The sequence below is a fragment of the Pogoniulus pusillus genome, chromosome 16 (assembly GCF_015220805.1).
Source record: "Pogoniulus pusillus isolate bPogPus1 chromosome 16, bPogPus1.pri, whole genome shotgun sequence".
Taxonomy (NCBI): domain Eukaryota; kingdom Metazoa; phylum Chordata; class Aves; order Piciformes; family Lybiidae; genus Pogoniulus; species Pogoniulus pusillus.
The window spans coordinates 245207-271424 of NC_087279.1; the positions used below are offsets into that span (position 1 = coordinate 245207).

The 26218-nt window shown below is 46.7% G+C and overlaps 2 protein-coding genes across 3 annotated transcripts in view; one reads left to right on the forward strand and one right to left on the reverse strand.

The window, feature by feature from the left end:
- The window catches only part of TMCC1 (transmembrane and coiled-coil domain family 1), a 127071-nt gene that overhangs the window by 2449 nt on the left and 98404 nt on the right, over positions 1 to 26218 (forward strand). The window lies entirely within an intron of this gene.
- Positions 3349 to 7330, reverse strand: TRH (thyrotropin releasing hormone). Of its 2 annotated transcripts, none has more exons than XM_064156031.1 (3): positions 7222 to 7330; positions 6023 to 6137; positions 3349 to 4927 (listed from the first exon to the last, which is right to left on the reverse strand). In XM_064156031.1, the coding sequence occupies exons 2-3, from the start codon at positions 6111 to 6113 to the stop codon at positions 4344 to 4346; spliced, it is 675 nt and encodes a 224-aa protein (XP_064012101.1). In that variant the 5' UTR covers positions 6114 to 6137; positions 7222 to 7330; the 3' UTR covers positions 3349 to 4343. The 2 variants fall into 2 exon arrangements, with proteins under 2 accessions (XP_064012101.1, XP_064012100.1); XM_064156030.1 differs by having other exon boundaries at positions 6023 to 6232.

Here is a 26218-nt window from a genome sequence, read left to right on the forward strand (position 1 = left end):
TCTCTCAGCCTCCTAGCCACAGCCCTTCTAATCCACTCCAGAATGGCATTGCCCCTCTTGGCCACCAGAGCACGTTGCTGGCTCATGGTCAATCTCCCATCCACTAGGTCTCCTAGATCCTTTTCCCCTTCGCTGCCTTCCAACAGGTCAGTCCCCAACGTATCCTGGTCTTTGGGGTTGTTCTTTCCCAGATGAATGTTGAATCTTGGCGCGTCCTCCCGCAGCGTGCAGGGTTGGCTGAGGACACCGGGTGCTGACACTGTTCTTCAGCGCCTTGTAACATTGTCACTGCACTTGGAACGTTAGATAATGCAATCTGATCCCAGCATGGGAGAGGTAAATGTGGACTAGAAGTACTTGCTGGTGATGTCTGTCTGCTTCTCAACTAATGCAGTGCAACATTTCTGCACAAACATGACTTAGGAAAAGAGGGAAATCAAGTGTTGAGTTCAGTATAGACTTTGGGGTGGAAGTAGAGTGGAAAATCAGAATGTTCTTCCAAAGTATTCCCTAAACTGAATAGTAATTTTACTTAAATTGATGTCTAAATTTGGCCTAAATCTAATTTCAAAAATTAAATAATAGATATTTTAACTCCGTTTAAAGTCTCCTACCATTGAAATGGATAGCACAAAGTAATTCCTACAATATAAAATCCTCTGTGATTTTAATTTCTATGAGGAGCCTTTGTTTGTTTGTTTAGGGTGATCTAAATCAGCATTTTCTGTGTTTTGCATTTTGTTCAGAGAAGGAAAAAATCTGCACGTCACTGTTCCTTTTAACAAAACATACATTCAATGTACTCAGACTGCTTAGAGTAAACATTTTGATACAACCCAAATTTAATTAGTCTGTGTGGAGATGGTGGAAGCTGTGTTTCCATGCCAAACCCATGATTTTCCTCTGTTTGCAGACTCATCCATCAAAACTGACAGCATGATGAATTGTAAGAGCTGTAGCTGGCAACTTGTGGGCCCCCTTTATCTGAATTTCTGTTAACTGTTTCAGTACTGGCAGGCCAGTGACCTACACCAGTGCATGGTGAATACTGCTGAAGAATCTGGCCCACTGGTGCTGAGTGCTGTGGAACGGCGCCTCTTGTACACAGAGTGGGTGACCTGCAAAGAGCAGAGACAGAGTCAGAATTCCTTTGTGCCTGCACTTTATGTCATGTTTTATACCACAGTGTCTAGATTGTGTCCAGGGCTTATGTCAGATGTCAAGCACACCCATATGTGGATGCTGCTTCCTGTAACTCTTCTCATCTCCCATGTCCCCTACAGATCTGTATGGCAGTGAGCAGAACACCCTCAGCAGTGAAGGATTTGGGATTTTTTTGCAGGCCTGTTGTTGATGACTTCAGCAGCACCTACTTGTTCAAAGGGCTTGCTTTTTGTCTTGACTCTGTGGCTCTGAGAGGCTTCTGTGAAGTCAGACTGCTTTTTTTTGTCTTGGCTTTTCTCTCTCTCCTCCTCTTCTTTTATGATCACTTCTTCAGGAACCCCATGCATCAGTATCAGCTTCAGAATCAAGAGGGAAGTTACACTGGAAAGATGCTTCTCTGGGAAAATTATTTTAAACCAGCAATCATATGCCAGGTAACCTCTTCAGAGCAGGTCACTCTCCCTAGTTTTCTCAAGGCACAACTTCACATTTCTCATACAGCAGCCAGCTCTTTAAAGTGTCAGCCCTGCATCCTCTTCGGCTGGTTTGTTAGAATATCCACTAAAGGGAGAATATGACAATGATGTAACTTTCTTCGGTATGGCAAAGTGGCTCCTGCTTTACCTCCTTCCCATTTTGCAGGAGTATTTGGCTGATGTGCCCAAGTCTGGTTTTCCCTCTTTCCAGCTCAGGAGCATGAGGCAGGCCCAGTGCATGTTAGCTGTAGGTGAGGATGTGTTCCTGCAGTCACTCAGTGCTGCTTGTACCAGGGTATCTGTGAGATGCTGCTTTCTTGCCTGGATCACTGCCTGTCAGTTCAAACCAAAGGGGCTGGAATCAGTTGAAGACCTGCCTTTGTTGTTAGGCTAGGGCCCTTCCATTACACTGGTATTTGACATGCCTTATGTCTGTCAGGAGCCAGTGTCATGCTCCAGCACCTCAATGTAATCTGTGATCTTATCAGAGTTCAGTGCTGTTTTGCTGCCCTTCAGCCTCTGCAGCATCTCATGTAATCAAAGTGACTTGGCCCCTAGCTGACACATGTCCTTCCTTCTTGGGACTTCTAAACTACAGTGGTTTCATCAAGGAAAGTAAGCCATAGGTCTTTACAGATCAAAAAGTAGTCTCAAGGCAGGTAGATAACTCAGTCTCCTCAAGGGTCTTCCCCATCTGTTTTTATCAGAGATCTCTCTGTTCAACCTGATTCCTTCCTGATTGCCCTGCAGGAGTGAGGAGCTCCTGCTTCTCCTTGCTGAGAGGGAAATGGGACTTCTGCACCCCAATGCAGATAGGTCCATTCCCTAAAACCAGAAGGATTTCCCTGCCTGCATCTTTCATGTGATGTCTGTGTACAGCCCAGACCTCACCAGCCTTGTGTCTCTGCAGTGCTTCTCCACTTGACTGCTTTGGTCATGGCTACGTCCTGACTGGTGCTTTAAGAGTGCAGCTGGCTGCTGAACGTTAACTGAGTTACCAGGCAGCAGTGACCCTACTTTAGCCATAGGAATAATGTCTTCAAACTTTCTCCAATTAGTGAGTCATTAGAAGTAGTAATAAAGGGGTTTGTTTGGGCCACCTCCCTTGGAAGCACTCAGCCCATGCTAATTACAGTAGGTTAGCAAAAAGGTCAAGGCTGGTAAGTGTGTGGAAGAGGGTACAGAACAGTAAGAGAGGGATTGAAAACAGCTGGAAAAACTGGCTCTGTAACTGGGGAAGTGCTGTCAGGCAGGGAGTGGGGAAACAATCATATTTAAGAGGAACACTCAAGGCATTTGATGTGTTTCGATGGTGGTGAGAAGGATAAATATCAGTGGAAACCATTTGTTTAAAAAACCTCAGCTGCTCTGCCTCTTTGCACAGGAAGTGGTGAGAATAACTGAAGGCACTCAGTAACTGCATTTACTGCAAAAATCAGTAAATCTCTTGTTTGGACTTGTGAACAGGAAATCAAACCTCTGGTAAAGTTCCCTGGCAGCTAGGTGACAAGGTTTCTGTGGGTTTGCCCCAGATGCATCATTTTGTGTGTCACACAGGTAGGTTTAACTAGGGAATCAGTCTATGTACAAATCATTTTTCCACTGCAGGAGCAAACCAGTTTTATACATGAACATATGCTGACCACCAGCATGCAAGAAGAGTATGCCTGTTAAAAAAAACAACACCTTTTGCTATTAATTAATTTATTTTGTTTAGCTTGGGTTGCTTTTATGTTTTTCACTCCACTACAGTGTGCACACAAGGAATAAGGACATCCAGAGTTGACTGTTGATGTTTATTGAATCATTCATAACAAATGAATACTTGTGTGGGTCTGACTAGGGGAAGGAAAATTACTCTTTGAGAGGACTAGAGAAGCCAGAACACCTTAGGGGAAGGAAGGGATGTCTGCTTGTTTCATTGTGAAATGTCCAAGGTGCTGGAATGTACACAGCTGGGTTCACAACTTGTGATTGAGAAGCTCTAGGATCATAGAATCAGAGTGGGTTGGGTTGGAAGGGTTGGGCAGGGACACCCCCCCTAGACCAGGTTGTTGAAGGCCCCATCCAGCCTGGCTTTGAACACCTCCATTAAACCTTTGCACTGTGCAGTTTCTTTGATGTAAAGGGGTTTTATGAGCTAGTTCCAAGTCAAACTATGAAGTCAATCAGCTAACCTGTTGCAGCTGGAGCAGCTCCTATCTGGTTAGTGCTCACTCTGGACAGATTCAATGCACAAGGGTTCAGCTTTTGGTGGATCACTTAGAATTTAGAACTTAGCCCATTTCTGTTTTTAAATAGCTGGTATATGTTGTTCTTTTGTTTCTGTTAATTTCCTGGTTTCACTGCTGTGAGAGGGAACCTTACAGCTCTTGCACTTAGCAACGTCAGGACAGATTTAAGAGCCTGTTTGGGAACAGCAAATCAGATACATGCAGTGAGATCGTGCTGGGGCCTGCCCATGAGGAGGACTCTTAACTTGCTAATGCTGGGTAGGTGAAGACTCACAGCACTTGCCTGTCCCATTCCACAGAGTCCTTTAGTTCCTTTAAGTGTGTGACAGAGCCATTAAATGAAATGGGAACATGGATGCACTGAAAGGTAGGTGCAGAGGTCAGCAGCAGGAAGCCAGAGGGGAGTAAACAGCAGTGTGGTGACCTGGCAGTTTGCTTCACCAGATGCCAGTGGTGCACAATGATTTGCTTATTCCTCTATTTCACTCTCCCACGCTGATCTCTTTCCTGGGTGCTGACGTTTTTCTTCTACCCTGTCTTTGCCAATACCTTTTACTAAGTCAAGCAACAAGCTGCCTTTGTTACAGGTGAAGGGCTCCTGGAAGCTGTAGGGGCCTGCATCCTCAGGGCTGTCAGAATTCCTGGGCCTTTCGCCAGGGTGCTGGTGTTTCTCACCATATTGCTCAGTTAGTTCTACTTCATCATTCCAGCCTCTTTGGCTAGGATGCTGGTGCTTGGACATCAGATACCTCCTGCCTGGGTGCTGCCTTTTGGTTAGCTGATTCAGGTAGATTGGCTGTGCAGCAGGGGTGTCAGCATCCTGGTCCAACAGCCATCCTCTGCTAGGGTGTTGTTGCTTTCTCAGCTCCAGATAGCTGTCAAGGTCATCTGTCTCTCTTTTCCCTGGATACTGTCCCTTCTGAGTGTCTCTGTAAGATGTGTCTTCCTCAGCATCTCTTTTCCCGGGGTGCTGTCTCTTCTCCAGATCACTCAGGTCTTTCTTCCCAGGGTGCTGTCTTTTGGAAAGCCATTCTGGCAGAGGGGCATTTGGTTCTGTTTGAGGAAAAGAGGAACATTAGTCAGCCCCCACAGCCCTCACTAAGGGAGTTGATATGGGACTTTGTGGAGTGCTGTGGTGCAAGATCATAAGCTGTTGCTCATATGCCCATTTAATTGCACAGTTAACCGTGAATCTGACTGAATGGCATCTGTCATAACAGTTCTGACATTTTTGTAGCATGGATACATTAGGAACTAGCTGCAGCCAAATGGGAAGACAACAACAAAGCCCAATGTGTTGATTCAGGTAAGTCTGTCAAACTCAGGTAAAGGGAGGTGAGCAAAAAATGCTGACCAGCTGGCAGAAATCAGCTGCAGAAGCTGGGTATGGGGAAGAGCTGGAAGTCACCATGGGATGCAGCAAGGACAGGGCTGAGATGCAAGTAGAAGTGTGGACAATTGAAAATCAGCCCAGAATGTCCAGCCACTAACCACTGCTCATTCTGAAGCTGTCTTTAGTGTGTCAGGTCTTGGATCAGCATGACTGACCCCCAGCGTTCCCCTGAACGGGGAGGAAGGCTCTGTCTGTGGGTATATGGGGCCATCTGCCCCTTCCCCTCTGAAAGGGCTCTGTGCTCCTTGTTTGTAGCAGCACCCCGTGTGATCTCTGAGTATGATTTGCTTCCCCTGCGGTGAGAGCAGAGTGTTTGCAGGCCAGGAGGCAGGGAGGCTGCAGCATCCCTGGGCTTCTAGCTGCAAAGCCCAGCTCTGCTGGACTGAGTTGAGGCAGTGGTGCTCCCCCTTCCAACTGACAATTAGGTGCAGGGTCCAGAACTGGGGAGTGTCCTCCATGGCTCCTCTTCCCTGGGGAAGTACTTGCTAAACAGGCAAGCCTTCTGTGACAGGCTTGTACCTTCTTACTCTGCAGCAGCTGCTTGGTGAAGGCACAGCGCTGCCCAGACAGGCAGATCTCAGAGAAGGGCACGTTTGAGAGCTCTGTGTCAGTGTCTGGCAGCAGACCTCCTGTCCTTCCTCTCTCCCTAGTGTGAGTAACAGAAAGCATTAGAACCTGGGAAGGATACACTGGGTCTAATCTCAGCTGAGTCCCATGCCCATGTCACCAGAGGACGTCCCCAGGGTTATCTATACCTTTATTCATCTCTTCAGCATTCTTGAGGACAGACTGAAGAATGAGGCTGTCTGATCTCTGCAGGATGTCATCGAGGGCACTTCCTCTCATGTTCTCACTTTCCTTTAGAAGGGGCTGCCCCTCGTTGGGACAAACACCAGACAAGGTTAGGCAGAGGAGTAGCAGTGGCAGCTGAATCGATGGCATTGTGGGACAGGGGTTCCTGCAGCCTCCATGGAAGAGAAAACAACAGGCAGGAGGATGGAGCTGATAGATCTAGCAGTCATAGCAATAGTCCAGACACTGCAGAAGGAGCGTGGCACTACCGTAGGGAATGAAGCCTGGGAGGGTCCTTCTTCACTTCTGTTACTAATGTCTCAGTTTATATTCTTTAAAGGATCTGTAAATTCTTCACCATTAAAAGCTTGTTTATTTTTCTGGCACAATAAATATGAACATTTTCAACACCTGATTTCCTGATGCACAGGTAGTCCTGAAAGGCAGGGACTGTGCTTTGCCTTCTGCCAAGAGGCAAAAGAATTTCTCTCTTGAACTTTATTAGCTGTTGCCTCCCACAGGGTACACACACATCTACCTGCACTAACAGTCTCCACTAGGCAGTTCCCTTTGCTAAGGATGCATTTTGAAGCCACACTGGGATTTGCAGCACTTTCATTCCACCTTGCATGAACGCTCGGCTCCAATACTCCGGCGGTTTCTGCTGCCTGTTTCTGTACGTTTCACTTAGCCCTCCCTCTGTGCACTTGCCATTGTACGATGGCAATGCTCCATCGGTCGGCAGGTTCCCTGCACTGCGGGAGCACCTCATATTTTCTCAAGGACATTATAACAGTCCTGTCCTTTACTGCCTCTTGCCTAGGTAACAAGTGTTTTTCTATTTCTTCTAGCTAGTACTAACATGGATTTATTTTGCAATAAGCAGAGTTCCTTCAGTGAAGTGAAATCTATGTTTAGCACTGGATAGCAGTCATTGAGCTTCATTATGCCTTCAGAACACAAATGGTTTATCTCGGGCACAATTTTACAAAGTTCTACACATTTGTAAAGAGAGAATGAGTTTATGATGTCTCTCTTTGGCAGGCTTCTCTCACTTCTGATCAAGTCTTTGGATAACAGCCCTAAGAGTATCATACATGTTCAGAGCAGTCTTTAGAAGCTAAGTTAGAATCAGCAAAAAGGAAAATATTTGGTGCCTTACCTGGTTTGTAGTTTCAGATTTTTGCTTGGTGCATCTGCCAAAGGCTTGTTCAGTCCTTTAAAGCTGTTTGCACGTGTACCCTTTCCCTGCTGCAGACACAGGCAGCATCCAGCTGAACTGCTGCCAAGTTCTCTCTGGATGGCTGGTGGCTCCCTACTTATACTGCTCTGCCTCTGGACCCTTCATGCAAATAGGCGTGAGGTAATGCAGGTGATGTCTTGGGAGTTTTGCCGGGGTGGGTTGGTGTGGTTTATTCTTGTTCGCTTATTGATGGCAGAGAGCTGCATTTTGGATGCATTTTAAAGCTCAGATAGTTATTTGCTGGCTTCTGTATATCCAGGCTTGACTCCCATAAATCGTTTTTTCAATTCCCTAAAGACATTAAGTGGAATTTTGTGTAACACAGCATAGAGAAAAGGTGTTTTTTCTCTTGACAAAGAGAAGCTTGTGTATTCTATTGAGCAAGCACCGTGGAGTAAATGCAGAGAGCTAAGCAGCTGTTTAAGCTGGGGAAGAAAAGCAATGAAAAAAATGTCATAGAGTGCACGTAAATGATGCTGTGGGCTCTTCTGAGGGGCACTGCACAGCTTTTTTGCCTCACAATTCTGTGTTTTCTTGGCATAGGTTTCTGTCAGCAGTGGGTTCATAGCATTAGATACTCAATCAGACACATTGCTGCTGTGTGCTTCAAGAAGCAGCAGACTGGTGTAGCTAGAAATAAGGCTTCCTGTCTGTAACTCATCCATTGAAGATATTCCTGTAGAAATCAGATCATGCAGGGACAAAATAAAGAGCTGGTGCTTTGATAATCCTGGTGAGCCTGAACTAGGGGCTGAAACTGGAGTGCAGGGTGCTTGGAGAACTGAAGCAAGCCAATCCATGAAGGTTTCAACAACATTCAGCCAATGTTTGTCTGCTTTCCCATTTCCTACCCTTGTCAGGAATCAAACCCACCTTCTCATTGCTGCCATCGAAGTCCTGAAGTGACAGTTTGTGCTCAGCAGCAAGAAGCAACAAAACCCAACCACCTGTTGCCATGGTTTGAGGAAGCCTTTCATGGTAGATACTAGTATTCTAGCAGCTCCCTCTGGGTGTTGTGCCCTACCCTAGCCAGAGGATTTTGAGAATAATCTCTTGCTCAGTGAAGATGCTGAGCTGCCTGTCTGAGCCCATGGTAGTGCTGTTTTCCTGAGCAGAACCAGAGAACTGTTGTTGGCCACAACAACCCCAAGCAGTGCTACAGGCTGGGGACAGAGTGGCTGAGAGCAGGCAGGAAGAAAGGGACCTGGGGGTGCTGGTAGATAATAGCTGAACAGGAGGCAGCAGTGTGCCCAGGTGGCCAAGAGAGCCAATGGCATCCTGGCTTGGATCAGGAACAGTGTGGCCAGCAGGACAAGGGAGGTTATTCTGCCCCTGTGCTCAGCACTGCTCAGGCCACACCTTGAGTGCTGTGTCCAGTTCTGGGCTCCTGAATTGCAGAGAGATGTTGAGGTGCTGGAAGGTGTCCAAAGAAGGGCAGCAAGGCTGGGAAGGGGCCTGGAGCAGAGCCCTGTGAGGAGAGGCCGAGGGAGCTGGGGGGGTGCAGCCTGCAGCAGAGGAGGCTCAGGGCAGAGCTCATTGCTGGCTGCAGCTCCCTGCAGGGAGGCTGTAGCCAGGTGGGGTTGGGCTCTTCTGCCAGGCACCCAGGGACAGAACAAGGAGGCACAGCCTCAAGCTGTGCCAGGGCAGATTCAGGCTGGATGTTAGGAGGAAGTTGTTGGCAGAGAGAGTGATTGGCATTGGAATGGGCTGCCCAGGGAGGTGGTGGAGTCGCCGTTCCTGGAGGTGTTCAAGAAAAGACTGGATGAGGCACTTAGTGCCATGGTCTGGCTGACTGGATAGGGCTGGGGGATAGGTTGGGTTGGATGATCCTGGTGGTCTCTTCCAACCTGGTTGATTCTATGAACGGCCCAGCAAATTCAGCCAGTGGACAAAGGCCAGGCAACTGATAATCCCTCATCCAAATCAAAGGTGCCTGTAAAGGCAGTGTCTTTGTGGGCTTAGTTTAACCAGCACCCTTGGGCCTTCCAGGAATCTTAAGAGTCCTGGGAAGTGTTTTAAATGCTTTCATTATTACCAGAGTTGGTTGGTTAATGCAGCAGTGGCTGCCCAGGGCTAGATTTGCCCTAACAAAATGCCTTATCCAGAGTCCTCTGAAATTAGCCAGCTTACCTTTTTAATTTCAGTGAGATGAGCCTTAGGACTTGTCTGGTTTTGACTTGAAATGAATATTGAACTGAATTTTTAAAAACTCCTCTCAAACTTTGAAGCATTGCTCTTGAAAAAATATAGCTGAGAAGAGAGATGGTTAAACAGCTGAAACTTTCCCATACAAAATCATGTCTGTGAACTACCTGAAGGAACAGCTAAGAATTTGATATTAAGAATAGCATCCCATATGAATGTATTTCATCTCAGCACCGAGGGAGCGAGACAGGTTTCACTTGTGACACAGAAGGTGATGTACAGCACTTCTCAGCTGCCCAGAAATGACAGAACGGTTTGGGAAGGCTTGGGCTTTGGAACTTTGTGTGACTGCAATTTAGTAAATTCATAATGGTGAGCTGGAAATAACTCTTAGCATGTAGCTCTCACTCTGGTCTGAAGTTAATTCAGAGAGCATAGAAGGTCTGCCTCGATGGCTCCAGCTTGGGTCAGCAGGAGCTGATGCTTGTTGCTGACTCGTGATGCCTGGGCAGTAGTGGCCAGGTGCATGAGGCCACGCAGCCAGTGCCCAGTCCATCACCTAACCCTTGTGTCCTTCCTTTCTAAGACTTGCCACCCATCTCAAACCAAGCCGTGCCCTCTGGTTTCTCTGCACAAGTTAATGAGCGGTCTTCACTGTGCTGTTTCTGGCGCAGTCAAATAGTGATGCCCTAGTTTTGGACTCTGCTGCTGTATCAGTCGCAGTGAACCTTACAAGGAATTACATTGACTTCACACTAGCTGCTCAGCATTTCCTGGGGGCAGCAGCTCCTCAAGATCTCTTTACAACACAACAATTTTACAAAAATTAGTACATTGACCTATAACCAAAGAGGCCATTGATGGAATGGGAACTGCATCTTTAAACATGTCTTTGGAAGAGAGAAACAGAGCAGCAGATTTAGTGAGGGTTCTGTTGCTGGCAGCCTGCAGTGCTTTCTTGATAAGCTGCTGAAGCCAAACATGCCTTGTAAATTAAAAACCCCAAAAAGTTATTCTCATCATATGGTGGAAGGCTTCAGTAATTCTGAGCAGCTTCTTAATCTCACTTTGCAACGTTCTTCATTCAGTTAAACACACTTTCTCTGTGCTTTTTTTTTTTGAGCACTCTGAGTGTTGTGGCTGCTGTCAGTCAGGTAGGGCTTCTCTCTGCACAAGGTGAGGGGTGTGCAGGTGGCCTGGCTGTTTTGGCAGATTGCCTGGAGAGCTTGCTTGCTGTCTCTGGATTGTGAAGAAGCCCCTGGAGCACAAGGTGAGGTTTGTAGTGATCTTTACTTTCCAGTGGAGTTTATCCACAAATCCTGAGCCAGTCCATTACTCCCTGTCTCTGCACAGACCATCAGGCAAACAGGAGCAGTTAGGAAGGTCTAACATCAGCAGATCTCGGCAGTCTTCCTAATGTGTGTTTGGGGTATGGGATCCACAAGTGTCATGCTAGGAAGCTGGTCTCAGGCTCAGGGGCTTTTTTTCCCCAGCTAGAATGTATTTACAAAGTGTTTCAGTTATGAAAAAGCATTTTCTGACAGGAACTTGTTTCTGGAGTACATCCCTAGTCAGCTCTTGTGGATGGGATGTTCTTAGCAAACGGCCCAGAAGAGGTGTGCACCACAGGTGATACCTTCAGCCCCATAAGCTCTCTGCATCTGTTCTCATTCATTTGATAGTCAGAATTTTGTAAAATTAATTATTTGACAGAAACTGAATGTTAAAAATTGTTCACAAAAGATCACTCTGTTTTCATTTTCATTAAAATCTGCTTCTTGGCACCTTTGCTCTGAGGACTCTGATTTTTAGAGGGCAGGGATAAATCCTAACAGCTGCTGCCCCACGTAAAGCCTCTCCACAGGTGCAAAATCAGCTGTAAGGTGCAATGGTCAGGACTTCCAGTCAAGCATCTGGCCCTTTGCTCAGACTCGCTGTTGTCTTTCTTTGGACTGATTTAGTAGATCTTTAATGCTTTAAGGAAAGAAAGTTTCATGTAAGCGCTTCAAAGGGTCTTTTGTTTCACAAGCAGTTCCTTTCCCTATGTCCCAGCTGCCAGAGTGTCTCTTTTTAAGGTGCTGGCTTTCTCTTTAGAATCTTCTTCGGGAGTTTTTTGACCACCTTTTTTCTGTTTGTTGTCCCTGCAGGTGATCATTCTATTTCAGAGATTTCTAGAGGTTTATTTTGTAAGTATTAATGTCCTTTCTTCCCACTCACTGCGCAGTTATGCGTGACACTGGGAGCAAAATTCATGGGTAGGGAGGAGAGTTCCTTTTCTCAGACCTCAGAGCCATCTTCCAAACTGTGCATTTCTGTCTGTCACAAACCCACTGACACCACAAATTTGCCCAGAGCCTGCATCAGTACAGGGTTTGTCTCTCAGCACACACATGCATGTGTGTCTGTGGCTGGCTGAAGGACTGCACAGAGATGTGCAGCTGTGGAATTTCACATCCAAGTACAGCACTCCAGCACCACTCTGCTCCTCAGCCCCTTTGTCCAACCGCTGTCTTTTATCACAGGAGCTTCATGGTCCCTTGAGGTTCTGTCATGGCTCTGTTCATGAACATGTTTCTCTTTTAAATGTCCCCAGGAGCACACCAGATTCTGAAAGGGCTTCTAAATGAAGAACCTGGGAGACAAATATCTCCTTTGAAGCCCTCAGAAGTGAGCTGTGAGAATTGAGGTTTGTGTTCTACCTCTCTCCAGCCTGCTGGTTGCTTGGGGTGCTGGCTCAGCTCACTCCCCAGGTGTGTGCAGGACCCATGGTGAGTGCTTGCCCAGCTCAGCATCACTGCTCATAGCAGTCTAGGCCTCAGCTTTGGGTCTATCACTGTGCACATAACTGTTGGTCCCTAAAAAGATGTTGCAGGTGAGTATCAGATGCTAGCCTAAGTGTGGTCTCTGGTTTGAAGAGTATGAGCACTGATGTTCTGTCTGAACAGCCCAGTGTGGCAGCCTAGATTTAGGCAGAAAGTTCTCCTTGGCAGATTTGTGCATGTTTACGTCTTCCTTGGGACACCTTCCTCTGCTCACTGTCAGAGATGGGTGACTGAACTGCCTTGATCTGCTTTAGTGTGGCATCATGCTGTAGGCCCAGCACAGCTGGCTTTGGTGTGATTCATCCAAGTCCACTGAGGAATAACAGGCTTTCCCTTCCATGGCATGAGGGCAGCTTTTCTAGCATGGTTTGTTTCTTCCAGCGTGGAGCTACAGCTGTGGTGCTTGAGCTTTTGTTTAGTGCAAGCACCTGTGGTGGGAAATGTTTACTCATGATACCAGTTCTGAGGCCTTCTGGGGCAGCTGCTGCTTAAAGCCAAGTGAATGACCCAGCCCAGAGAACCTGCAGAAGCTGCCTTGGCTAACGCTGAATGGTTCCTTGAAATGTGACCTTCAAAATAGTGATGAACAGCAGTTAAGGGCCTCTTCTGAGGGCTCTGTGACTTTCAGTTGACACCCCCTTCCTCAAACATTCCAGGAATGGCCCGACTGCAGGCCCCTGAGTTTTATAGCTCTGCAAACACCAAAGTGTTGAAGGTAAATCTTTTTAATTCCTTGAAACTAATAGAAAATCCTTTGAGGAAACTTAGTATAGGGAGAGATTAGGTCTTCTGTTTTAAATAATGAATAGGATGAGTATTGAGTGAGATGAGAACATTAATTTCTGTGCAGGAAAGCTCTTAATAGAATTACTGAGTAAATTCCATCTGGAACGCTCAGCTCCCCTCACCAATTTAAACCCATAAAGGCCAGGAAAGACTGTTCCAGTAGAGGGGAGGGGCAGTATCCCACCTAGCATCCAAACTGCTGCCAAAGGAGTATAAATAACACGTTCCTTGTATCAGCTAAATGGTTTGATATTTCTATGAGGAAGCAAGCCCAAAGCATTGTGATACAAACCCCACATCCCTGACAGGCTTTTCAATATTAAACAGCATGTCCTGGAGTCAGAACTTGGCAGGCTTAATTGTGTACTTGAGAGTCAGCCTGCCTCACAGTTTGTTCCTTCAGGGTTGGTGGCCCTTTGGAATTAAAGCTCTCAATGGAGTCGCTGTGATGTTTCTGTATTCTGCAATCAGCTCTATTTGTGTAGGGCTGTTGCTGTGGGTTTCTAGTCCAGAGACCACTCTGGTTTCAAAGAAAGTGGCCATCCTCAGGAGTATCACTCTGCCCTGTCTCTCATTCCAGGCAGAGTCCAGGCTCTTCCAAACCAAATGTCACTTAATGAATTAACAGGTTTCCAGGCACCAAACCCCCAGCTGCCCAGGCTATTGTGTTATTCACAGTGCTCCCGAGATCCTCGTTCTCTGCTAATAGGGAGTTGGTCATTGGAGAAAGCCAGTTTACAGCTTGGTATCTGCCAAAATACTTGTTTGAAGCTGGAGTGAGTTTCATGATGTAGCAAGAAGAGACTGAGGGAAATTTGATTTGATATGATAGAGATGGTGGACATCCAGCTTCCTTTTAAGAAGAAAGTGTAACTCACATCGTCAGGTAACTTGCAAAGCCATCTGGATGTTTGTAAATAGGAAGTCACTGCTCCCCATGGCAATTAAAGGAGTAATTTGTCTTCTCTGTGCTGTCCCTTTACCCTTGCTGCTAACATGTCCTCATAACGATGGAGAAGCCATTCAGTGGGTATGAAAGGGACCAGGTATGTGAGGGAAGAGTTAAAGGGGGATGTAATTACTGCATAAGAGGTATAGTGTTTGAAAATGATGGTTTGGATTTTAAAGTCACCAGTCCTCAGCTTGCAGCTAGTTCTCCTGTCAAGTTCCCTGGGAGCAGTCATCACAGAGCATACTTGAAAATGCCACCTGCCAGCTCCTGTTTGTTCAGCTGTCAGAGATGCAAAGCTTAGAAACTCCTGAAGGCTTCACATATGTAATGCATGCCCAGTGGTGAGAGACCAGAGCTCAGAGTGGGAGCACAGATGAGGAGACAGTGGAAGCAGGAGGAATTTGAAGAGGCACCTGGTGTTCCTAACAAAGTTAACCTCAGGTACCAGTCATCGCAGCTGGTCTGGTTGAAACAGACTGCAGTTAGCTCAGGTGCTGCTCCGGGCCCCTCTGCCATTTCTCTGTGCTGTGAGGATGCATCTGCATTTTGTGGCTTTTAGTAAGGAACTGTTCCTGACTCTTTTCTAGAGGCTTTATTGTTCTTAGTAGTTACTAAGTTATTTGCTCTCCTCATTTTGGGAGGGCTTAAATTTGCTTGCCATGTGTTATTCTTCCTGCAGTGAAATTAGTCTTTTTGTCTCTCAGGCTACTGGGTTTTGAGAGTCCTGTACTGCAGTGACAGTGATGACTGACAGGATGGGGACGCCTGTACGTGCATCTCATTGTGTGCCTATGTAGAGGTATAGAGGTACCTACACCTACCATGCATATGTATGTACAGCTGAAGGTGTATGGAATGACTGAGCAAGTGAGGGCATGGAGTAATCACGTCAGTTGTGTTGGGGATAAGTAGGACACTTAGAAGTTTTGGTAGCTGTGGATCATCATCAAGCAAATTGGAGCTAGGCTAGGGTTGGTTTATAGGCTTTGCTGCAGTGTTTCAAAAGGGCTTGGCAGAAAGAAGACAATAATTTTATCCTGGCAAGGATTTATTTTCCCTTATAAGAACAGGCTTACAAGAAAGCTGGTTGCTTGACACTGCTGGCAGGACAAAGACAACTGGGGTTGCTGCTCTTCAATTCCAGCACGGACCATTCATGAGAAGGCCTTCACAAGCAGTGCTGCTGCAGTGCCTCAGTTCCACTGTGTCTACAGAGCCTGTGGCAAAGAGAAGAGTCAGGGGCTTTTCACTTCTGTTACTTGGAGCCATCACCAGTGAAACTGGAGGCTGTTACTTAAAGTCCAAGCTTTCACTGTGTGAAAGGTATGGATTAGTGGCTAGAAACGCTGCAACTTGTACTTGGTTAACCACAGAAGCTACTAGAGATACAATAGAATGCTGAGATGTGTACATCACAGAGCACAACAGGTCAGCAAATCCCTTTGGAGGATTGAGAAAATTGCTTGGTTAATTTGGGAGAAGTTCATAGAGTATTCAGTCCAGAACTGTGTCCCTGCTATCATTCATAGCCATTTAGTTAAAGCTTGATGTGCAACAGAGAGACTTGGGAGCAAGGAAGAAGATCCTCACGACCAGTTGCTCACGTAAGATGATTTTCCTATTGCACTAGGAGCTGCATAATGACAAAGACCTTTGGGTAACTGTCGTCTTTATAGCTTCCATAGTCATTGCAATATCAGTAGACTTCTCCACTGGTGCTTAATGGGTTTGTTTGCTAGCTGAGAAGCAGGGGGTGTTCAGCTGCCATCTGGGACAGAGAATTAAAGCTGTTCTGTAGGCCAGATATTGGACATGGTGCTTTGTGGGACAATAACAGCACATAGGTGGCCACTGAGGTACATGATGAGAGTAGTGTTGGCTTTTGAAAGTGGTTTCTGTGATCTTGTAGTTTTCTTTTCACATCTGCTCGGCAGGCAGGCTCTGTGCATCTCGGAGGAAGCTCAGTGAATGGGCATGGAGCACTGGAGTTCTTTGCTCCCTGCTCTGCAGAGAAGGCTGCAAGGCCCAAAGTCTCCCTGCTTCTTAGCTTCTGTGGTGGTTTGGGTGTACCCCGTCCCCCCACACTTTAGAAGCTACCCCAGCTAACTCAGCCGGACTCTGGGAATATAAATGAAGCTATTTATTTACAGCTAGCACAATATACAAACAGCTATTTACAGTATATACAGTTATAGACAGAAATAGACAAAGTAAAAATAATACAGAAGCACAACTCCCCTCCCAGAAACCTGAGTCCCCAGGAGGGGCTCCCAACCACCCCTGCACCATCCCCCTGCCCCTCTCAACCTTACCCCAGTCCTAGGAAGAAAAGAGGTTCAGCCAAGAGGTTAAGAAGCAAAGGCGAGTGGCAGGAGATGTTAGGGAGATGCAGCTCAGTCAAAGCCCAGCCCGAGAGATGAAGACAAAATGGCAAAAAGTGTTATCTAATGTTTACATTCTTCTTCAGCAAGACTCTGAGGGAAGGAGACATCACCATTGTTTTCTTTTCATAGCCAATTATCTACTTTTTCTTACCAAAACATTCTAGCCTGCTTCAAACTAGCACAGCTTCTCTGTCATACTCTTCCCCGCAAGGCCTTTTCAGCTGAGCCAGAGTGTGAAGGAAGATGCACTAAAGCAGTTGGAGGACAGCTGCAGATGCAGGCTACAGCAGCTGGTGCATTTTTATAAGCAGCAAGCTGGGAAGCCACACAGTTGTTTGGTCAGAATGGAGCCAGAGAAGTGCCATAGCTGCATGCTATTTCCATCTCTCCCACTGAATTGCTCTGTGACGCCTGGTGGTGTGCTACGCCAGAAGTCCAGCTGTAGCTAAAATCATGGTCAGGCATTCCACATAACCAAAACTAGTTAGACTCTTAAATATCTGAAGTTTCTGCTCCCCTGCGCACCAGCAAGCCACTGTGACACAATACTTTAGAGGTTTGCGATGTGCTGTGGAAGTCTCAGCTCAGGAGAAGTCAGCAGTGGTGTTCATAGTTGGGGTTCTATTTTTCGGGAAGCAGGTAGGATTCTCAGGCCCCAGTGGGCCTGGTGTGCAAAGTGAAGCCCAGGAAATGGTAAATAGAAAAGTTGTGTTTGATGGGACTGCAGCTTCAGCTGGGCTGTTTGTGCTATGAACGCTTTTCCTGGCCCATAAGCAGCTACATGAACCCTCCTGAAGGAGCCAGTTCACAGGATTCTTTCTACAGAACACTGATGATCTTAGTAAACAGTTTGGGAGTGCTCAGCCTGCATGGGTGATGGAATTCTGGAATGCACTCCTGGAATGGCTGGTGATGGCCTTCGTGTCCCTGAATGTAGACAGCTGCAATGTATCAGTGATTTGCAGCTCCTGGCATGAGACGATGCAGGGTTTAGAATGAATTCAAAGGGCTGAGGGTCATTAATAAAAGCAGTCCTTTTTGTTACATTTGCTCTGTAGTGGTCGACAGGTCGGCTAGAGAATGTTTAGAGATCTGGAAGCTGTATAAAGTAAAGCAACTAGAAAAAGTAAAACAAATCTTCTTGAAGGTCTTTTTGGACCTGCACTCTGGTGGCTGACTCGGGGACCGTCCCGGAAGAGGCAGGGTTAAGGCTTTGATAGCGTTGCCTTTTTGTAGCTGTTGTGCAAAACTGTGACCCAGCATGTTGACATTTCAAATGGCTCATAAAGAGCAAGAAGCTGAGGGATGGGGTTTAAAATACGTCTATGATTATTTCTGAGCCCCCACTGCTCCCACTAAGTGAAGCTCAAGGCTTTTCGCTTGGAGAAATGATGGAAATGCCAAGACTTGCCTGAAAAACAGGCATTGATCACTGCCTATGCTTTGTACGTGTGGAACCTTTGTCATTTGAGTAACAAACAATTGCTAAGCCAGCACCAGAGTAAATCTTGTTGACCTTTTACCACTTCTGGTGCTTTTATTGAAAACCAGGAACTCCATCTTCATTACAATCTCTTTCAGTGCTGTGGGGGTCCAGATGCTGAGCAGCGTGGCTGTACAGACAGGTGGTGGCCCAAGAAGAAAGAAGGCATGGATCAGTTTGCCGGGCTTGAAGGTGCATAGCACTGCTCAGTGCAGCCTGCAGTGGGAACTGAAAACCACTGCTGCATTGATACTAAGTTAAGGATGCTCTCACCTGTGAATATGTAACAAAGGTCTGCTGGAGTATTCCATGGGATGTTTTGTGTGGCAAAGGACCTAGAAAGGTCATCTGTTCCAACCTCTCTGCAGTCAGCAGGGACAATGCATCTAGAGCAGGTTGCTCAGAGGCCCAAACAGCCTGACCTGCAATGGTTGCAAATTAATGACCATGAGTTGGCAGTTAGGTGATTACATTTTCAAAGGTTTATCATAGAATCAACCAGGTTGGAAGGGACCACCAGGATCATCCAGTCCAACCTATCCCCCAGCCCTATCCAGTCAACCAGACCATGGCACTAAGTGCCTCATCCAGGCTTTTCTTGAATACCTCCAGGGACGGCGACTCCACCACCTCCCTGGGCAGCCCATTCCGATGCCAATCACTCTCTCTGGGAAGAACTTCTTCCTAACATCCAGCCTAGACCTCCCCTGGCACAACTTGAGACTGTGTCCCCCTTGTTCTGTTGCTGCTTGCCTGGCAGAAGAGCCCAACCCCACCTGGCTACAGCCTCCCTTCAGGTAGTTGTAGACAGCAATGAGCTCTGCCCTGAGCCTCCTCTTCTCCAGGCTAAACACCCCCAGCTCCCTCAGCCTCTCCTCATAAGGTTTGTGTTCCAGGCCCCTCACCAGCTTTGTCACCCTTCTCTGGACACCTTCCAGCACCTCAACATCTCTCTTGAATTAAAGAGCCCAGAACTGGACACAGCACTCAAGGTGTGGCCTGACCAGTGCTGAGTACAGGGGAAGAAGAACCTCCCTTGTCCTGCTGGCCACACTGTTCCTGAGCCAGCCCAGGATGCCATTGGCTCTCTTGGCCACCTGGGCACACTGCTGGCTCATTTTCAGCCTACTATCTACCAGCACCCCCAGGTCCCTTTCTTCCTGCCTGCTCTCTAGCCAGTGTCCCCAGCCTGTAGCACTGCTTGGGGTTGTTGTGGCCAAAGTGCAGAACCCTGCACTTGGCCTTGTTCAATCTCATCCCATTGTCCTCTGCCCACCTATCCAGCCTGTCTAGGTCCCTCTGTAGGGCTCTGCTACCTTCCAGCAGATCAACACCTGCTCCTAGCTTGGTGTCATAGAATCATAGAATCAACCAGGTTGGAAGAGACCTCGAAGATCGTCCAGTCCAACCTAGCACCCAGCCCTATCCAGTCAACTAGACCATGGCACTAAGTGCAAACTAAGTGCATCATCTGCAAACTTACTGATGCTGGACTCAATCCCCTCGTCCAGATCATGAATAAAGATACCGAACAGGACTGGGCCCAGCACTGAGCCTTGGGGCACACCACTAGTGACAGCTGCCAACTGGATGTGGCACCATTCACCACCATTCTCTGGGCTCTGCTATCCAGCCAGTTCCTGACCCAGCACACAGTGAATCTGTCCAAGACATGAGCTGCCAGCTTGGCTAGGAACTTGTTGTGGCAGACAGTGTCAAAGGCTTTGCTGCAGTCCAGGTAGACTACATCCACAGCCTGCCCCACGCTCACCAGGCAGGAATCTGATCATAAAAGGAGATCAGGTTGGTGAGACAGGACCTGCCCTTCCTAAACCCCTGCTGGCTGGGCCTGATCCCTTGGCCATCCTGTAGGTGCTGTGTGATGGCACTCAAGATGACCTGTTCCATTACCTTGCCTGGCACTGAGGTCAGGCTGACAGCTCTGTAGTTTTCTGGCTCCTCCTTTCAACCCTTCTTGTGAATGGGATCACATTGGCAGCTTCCAGTCTCCGGGGACCTCTCCAGTGAGCCAGGACTGTTGGTAAATGATGGAGAGTGGCTTGGCCAGCTCAGCTGCCAGCTCTCTCAGCACCCTAGGGTGGATGCCATGGACTTGTGAGGATCCAAGTGTCTCAGGAGGTCCCTTACTTCTTCCTCATGGATAACAGGGGGTCTATACTGGAGCCTGACTCCATCCCCCACTTCAGGAGTCCAGTTGTCCTGGAGACAACCTGTCCCACTATTGAAGATTGAGGCAAAGAAGGTGTTAAGCACCTCTGCCTTTTCCTCATCCTTTGTCACTCTGTTCCCCTCTCTATCTAATAAGGACTGAAGGTTGTCCTTGGCCCTTCTCTTGCCATTCATATATTTATAGAAACATTTTTGATTTTCCTTTCCATTTAGAGACAAATAAAGCTGCAGGTCTTCTGAAGTGGGCATTGTCTTGGGTGCTATGATGGGTAGGAACTTCCTCCCCCCCAGTTAAAATTTACCAGAGCAGCTCAGACAGCTTGGAAGTCAGATGAAGCTGTATTTACAGTAAAGCTATTTTACAAGCATATATACACAATATATTTATGTGTGTTTACAATTATATACAATTTAGAAATAATACAGAAACCCAGCCTTCCCCCCAGCCAAAGAAAGCCCAGAAGGGGCCAACACCACCCTCTCTGTCCCCAGGCAGAAAACAACCAGCAAGACTGATGTGTTCTCTGGAAAATAGTGCAGGAGTTAGAGAGGAGCAATGGAACAGCAAACAGAGCCAGCGCTCAAGAGTCAAGAGGAGGAAATTCTTTATACATTGGCTTTTATACCTCTTAGCAAACCAATGAATGATATAGACTTTATTCTTTTACATCCAGTGATCTAATTTACTTAGATTCTGCACTGAGCTTTCAGGAAAGTGCTGATTTCTTTTATTTGAATATTCCAATAAGCCTTAAACTACCACAGGCACTTTGGGATTTTGAAGGTCTGACAGTATATGTAACAGAGGCATCCCCTATATGCCAGATGTTTCTGAAAACTGTCCCCTCTTTCTGTGAGGGGAATGTCTGACCACTGTCCCCTCTTCCTGGGTGTGAGAGTGGATGCAGATCCTGACTGTATACAGCATGTGAGTCAGCATCAGCCCTCAAAGGAGTACAGATGTAGAATGAGTCTGCTGTCTGCTGGAAACCCAGGGGAACAGTTCAAATTACATGAGTGATGTTGTGTCACCTTACTTATTGCTGGAGGTTGCTAATGTAATGTATCTCTGCTTCAGAAAACATGTTAATGTCTGTGATGGCATCCATGCTTCAAAGGTGCTGAGATAAATGACTCAGAAGTGACTGCCTGTTATTGTTGTGATACTAGGGAGGAAAAAACAAATGAAGATGATGTCTGGTCTCAAAAGAAAGTTTCTTTGCAGCAATGCTATAAAATAGCAGATTTGTGAAGCTTAGGAAGACGTTTTCAGACTCACAAAGATGTCTTGCTTAGGCAGGTCCAGTGGATGCTACAGCCATTGCCAAGTCCTCTGTTCCAAACTGGCACCAGCAATGGATGATTGTCTAGCAGAACCAATTTTCTCCCTGTGAAAAGAATTGATGAGGGTTGGAGTTTGGGTCATAATTTCAGTGGAGTTATATGTGGATGAATTTACTTAGTCTTTAAAGAGATTAAATGGGATGAAGCTAGCTGGATTCTAGCAGGGTTTGCTTATGAATAGAAAATAATCTGTTAATTATTTCTGGTCTGGTCTGGAGTAAATGTTCTCTCTGGTAGACAGCAGGATCTCCTCTGTTCAGAGGCATTTCCTTTCCAGGATGTGTCAGGCTGGCAGAGCCAACAAGCTCTGCACTCACCAGTGCTGCTGTTCAACGCCCCGTGAAGCAAGCAAGAGATATCCAATGCATCATCTGTAGCAGGCAGATGATGCTGAAGTTTTCCCATGCAGTTGTCCTTTTCATTCCTGGGGATCTTGTTCTGGTTTAATTTTGTTGAAATCTCCTCTAAGCAAGACAAGCAAAAGCTGTACTTAAGGCTGCTTCTGCAGCTGATTTTTCCTCTGAGACTGATAGTTTGGCAGTGGCTCTCTGCAACAAATTCAGCTGCAGTGCAATGAGTAGGCTATCCATCCTAATTCTCACAAACGAGCAACTTCTTTGGAAGCATAGATGGGAGTTCAAAACACCTGTGCTCTGTCTGGTCTGTAAAGCTGGCAGAGAAATATTTAGCCTGTTGACTTGGGATTCCACGTGTCTCTTGTGGAAGCAGAAAGCTGGCAAGAAGACATGGCATGTGGGTGATCAACATGAATCAAGCACGGTCATTTGTACCCCAAAACCACAAATAAATGAGAACAGTTCAGAATACATAAGCCAGGGTCAGAAGTGCACTTTTGAAGCAAAATTCCTCATTGTCTCCACTTAGGGCACTTGGATCACCTTGCAAAACACCAGGACACAAAAGAAAAGCTTTCATTTGGTGCCTCCTCGTAGCTTTGGATTTTAAAGCCAGAATTATTCACAAACTTGGTGAGAGGAGTCCTGCTTTCCTCTAGCACTGCCCTTTGTAAGGCGCTTTTATAACCTGGCATTTCAACAGAGGAATGTAAAGAAATGCTCTCTGGGCAGCATCCCAGTCCTGTTTGGGTTCTCATAGAACAGTGCTGATGCCCTACTCACAAAAGCTGTCCTGCTGTGTCTGTAGCCCCGGTGCTCCTGCTTTGCATTCTCATGGCTTTGCTCAGCACTTCCTGAGAGGTGCAGCCCAGAGCAGTATCTGATAGTCTGTCTAGAAGTGTTCTTTTGCTCTCCACCCATGTTCTCCTGGAGTCTGTGTAGCCCTGTGGTCCCTCTTCAGAACTAGGAGAGGACAATGCCTGGATCATTTGTGCAGTTGCTTCCACCTCTGCCAGTTGCCTTGTGCAGCTGGGCTTACAGCAGGACCTGCATCTAGCAAGAAGAAAATCGGAGGGTGCTTCTGCAGGTCTCTGTGGCTGATCTCTGCAGCTACTGCAAAATGGCCATAGCTGAGAGTATTGCTGAGGCGATTCTCCAGGGGCCCTGCAGATGCTGCTAACTAAGCTCCTTAACAATCCAGTGGCACTCCTGGTTCTCAGGAGCCTGGGAGTTCAGACTTGACTTGTTCAAACTCTCATCTAGCAATGCTGACATCAGCCCTGTAGCCTGTCTAGCAACAGGGATAAAGCACAATTATCAGTTTCTGCTTCTGAAGAGACTGACACATCCAACTGAGGAAAAACAATCAATGGCCATTTAGAGGCTTCTGACTGAACAAGATGTCTTTAAATTAAGTCTCACTGCTTCTCATAGGAGACTTGAAAATAAGAACACTCTGACTTCCTAAATTAGCCATTAAACAGCAGAGAAAGAAGTTTGATTGCATCGTTTGGCAGGATGACAGGCCTTAGACTTCCACCAGGGAAGCATTTCTCCTTTGGGTATCTGTCACAATGAACAAACAACCTTAGGGGAGCATAAGGACTGGTGACTTTGTAATTAAGCAGCAGCTGATAATTCTCAAATTACTGTCTTGGTTCAAGGAACTCATTCTTTTTATAGCTAATTGTTGGTGCAAGGGACAGAGCACAGTCAGGCAGCTGGAGGCACAAAGAGGGTAGAATTGGGGCAGCTTAGTTTAAACCAGTGTTGACTGGGTCACTGGTGAGCATAATCAGAACCAACTGGAAGTACTCAGAAAAACAGCCTTACTCCTCTCTCTTCCTCGGTTCTTGCTTTCAGAAACTGTAGGGACCAGCCTCGTGTGAGTTAATTCAGTGTACTGATTGGATGGAGCAAGAAGGGGCAGAACTTCCTGGCACAGAGCTAGATGTTCCCAGGACAAAGAGCAAATACTTACCATGCCTTAATTCTGATGTAGTAAGACCTGCTTCTCAGTGAAGCTGGTCCCAGGATTGCAACAAATCGTGCTGTTAAGCTTTGCTTATTTTATCAAGGACAAGGGCAGTTTCCTTCAAAACCTGCCTGGATGCATTCCTGTGTGATCTGCTCTAGGTGATCCTGCCCTGCCAGGGCAGTTGGACTGGATGATCTTTTGAGGTCCCTTCCAACCTCTAACATTCTTTGATTCTGTGTTTTTCTGCCTATTTAGAAAAGAAAGATCTCAAACATTAATTAATACTTGCCAGAGAGAATTCCAGGACTGCTAGGGCTGCTCTGTGACATCATTCTTCACGGGATGCTTCCAGGTAGAACTGGAACACAACTCAATTATGTTTAACTACACCGAGGTAGTGAAGTGTGCAGTAAATATTATTGCTTCATTAGCAGCTCTGCATTTAATTTAGATAAGCATTTCTGCACAAATGAAAAAATGCTGCCCTCTGTACTGACACCACTGCCCCACTGATGGTTTGTACCCCAGTCCAGACACCGATGGTGTGGGTCCACTCTGCAATGCACTCAGCCCCTCAGGTAGGGAGGAGAACACAAAAAGAACTGGACGTATTGGGAGCAGACCTCAACCTTTAGGGCTTTGCTGGCAGAAGGAAGTGGCTTTGGCACAGAGTGCAGAACCTGCAGGCAGTTTATAGCCAGATTTCTGCCTGCTGTCTCTTCCTTCCTGGCCACAGACACTGTGATGGCCAAGCAAGGCCAGGCTGTTGTGCCAGCACTGTTCTGGAAGGGAGGCTGTTAACTCTTCAAACTGCACTGCCTTGGCTTTTTCTACCCTTAGATTAGTCTGGGAGCTGCTAAACACCCTCCTGAAGTTGTTACATCAGGTGTCAGAAGACATCAGTTACCAGAGTGCTGTATTATATAGCAATCATTCTTTTATCAAAACAATCTAAACTCTACCAACAGCCCATCTGCAGTGGTAGCATGGCTCAAAGAATTTCTGACAGCAGAAAGGTTTTTGCATAGTTTGTGTCATGCAGAGGCTAGACACAGCCTAAACCTCTAAACAAGGTACAGCTCCACAATGAGAAGTTATTTGTTTTGAGTTACTGTTGCATCTCAATTGCTTTATGCTGGCAGCTCCAAAGAGCTACTCTTGTTGCCCTCTGAGATGTTCCTGGGCTCCTAGAGCCTGGTACAACACAAGGAATGATCTTCATGGTGGTTTATGAATGAATGTGTTGATTTTTAGCTGTCCTGAACATTGGCATAGTTCCCTGGAAGTCACCAGACAGCTGCAGGAGCATCTGGCTTGGTGTGGCTTGGAAATGATGCCCAAGACAACACTGTCATGTGCCACAGAAGCCATAGCTGTGTGCACAGGGCTGTACCAGCACCACTGAGAACATTTTAGCTCTAACGCTTTATCCAGACTCCTTTTCTCTCCCAGAGGTAGCTGGGGTCTTTCTTTATGTCTAACTTATGTCCTAGCCAACCAGCTTGTTCTTCTGTCAGTCATGGCTCTTGGACACAGACAGCAAAATGTCAGCCTTGCAGTTACTGCTCTGTGAAAGACAGCACTGAGCAATCACTCTGCTTCCACTTGCTTCTGCAGTGGGTCAGATGCTTCTTTTAATTAAACATTCCCATATTAATCAAGCTCTTAGTGTGTGCTGCAGTTGATAATGGTTGAGCAGATGATGGTGAGCACAGGAACTCACCTGCGTATAGGGAGATTACCAAACGTTTTGTAGGAGTGCCACTGGCAGTAACTCCTCACAGCATACTGCTTGCTGGGCAGTGCTGGCTAAAACCAGTGCTGTGCCTCCAGCGCTGCACAGGAGCTGCTGCTGTGCATCAGTTACTCTGCTGCATGAATGCTCCTCAGCAACAAGACATCCAAGAGGAACACAAAGCAGCCATAGTGGTGATGTGTGACAACGCATGCTTCCTTCCTGCACGGGTGAAACTCTCTAGTCAGCAGACTTACTCAAACTCCTCACAATGCCTGTCCTCCTGCCCTTTGGCTTCCCTCGAACAGCTGTTGAAACAGCTGTGTCTGGGAGCACAGCAGCCAGATAAGCAGACTGTCCCAGGGACAGCATATCTCAAAGGTGAACATGCTGTGGATATCCTGGCAGTTGTCTTCTTTCTTCCAGTCTTATCCTATAAGTGATGGGAGTTGTAGCAGTGTAATAGAGAGGGAGAGAAGTGGCTTCTTAACAGAAAATCATGGAACTATCCCCTTACGTTACGTGGTTGATTTTCAGCAGGACTTCCTTGAGTCTTTTTGCTTGAGTGTCTCATAGTAGCTACAGGTTCTAACCCAAAACAAAACATACGCAGTAGCACCAAGAATTTAGAGCCTTAAAAAAATCTCTTGGGCCTGCTACTCATTTGAACATCAGAAGGGGAGCTGCCAAGTTACTCTCATAAATATCAGAAAGTTAAATCTGGTATGGAAATAAGGGCCA

What these genes read in the sequence shown, in the direction of transcription:
- TRH (XM_064156030.1), bottom strand. Translation starts at nt 6,209, where the DNA reads ATGCCATCGATTCAGCTGCCACTGCTACTCCTCTGCCTAACCTTGTCT. An exon ending in TGCTGAAGAGATGAATAAAG is followed by an intron (nt 4,928 to 6,022) that starts GTATAGATAACC and finishes TTCCTCAAACAG; the next exon opens with AACCAAATGCCCCTCTGCCA.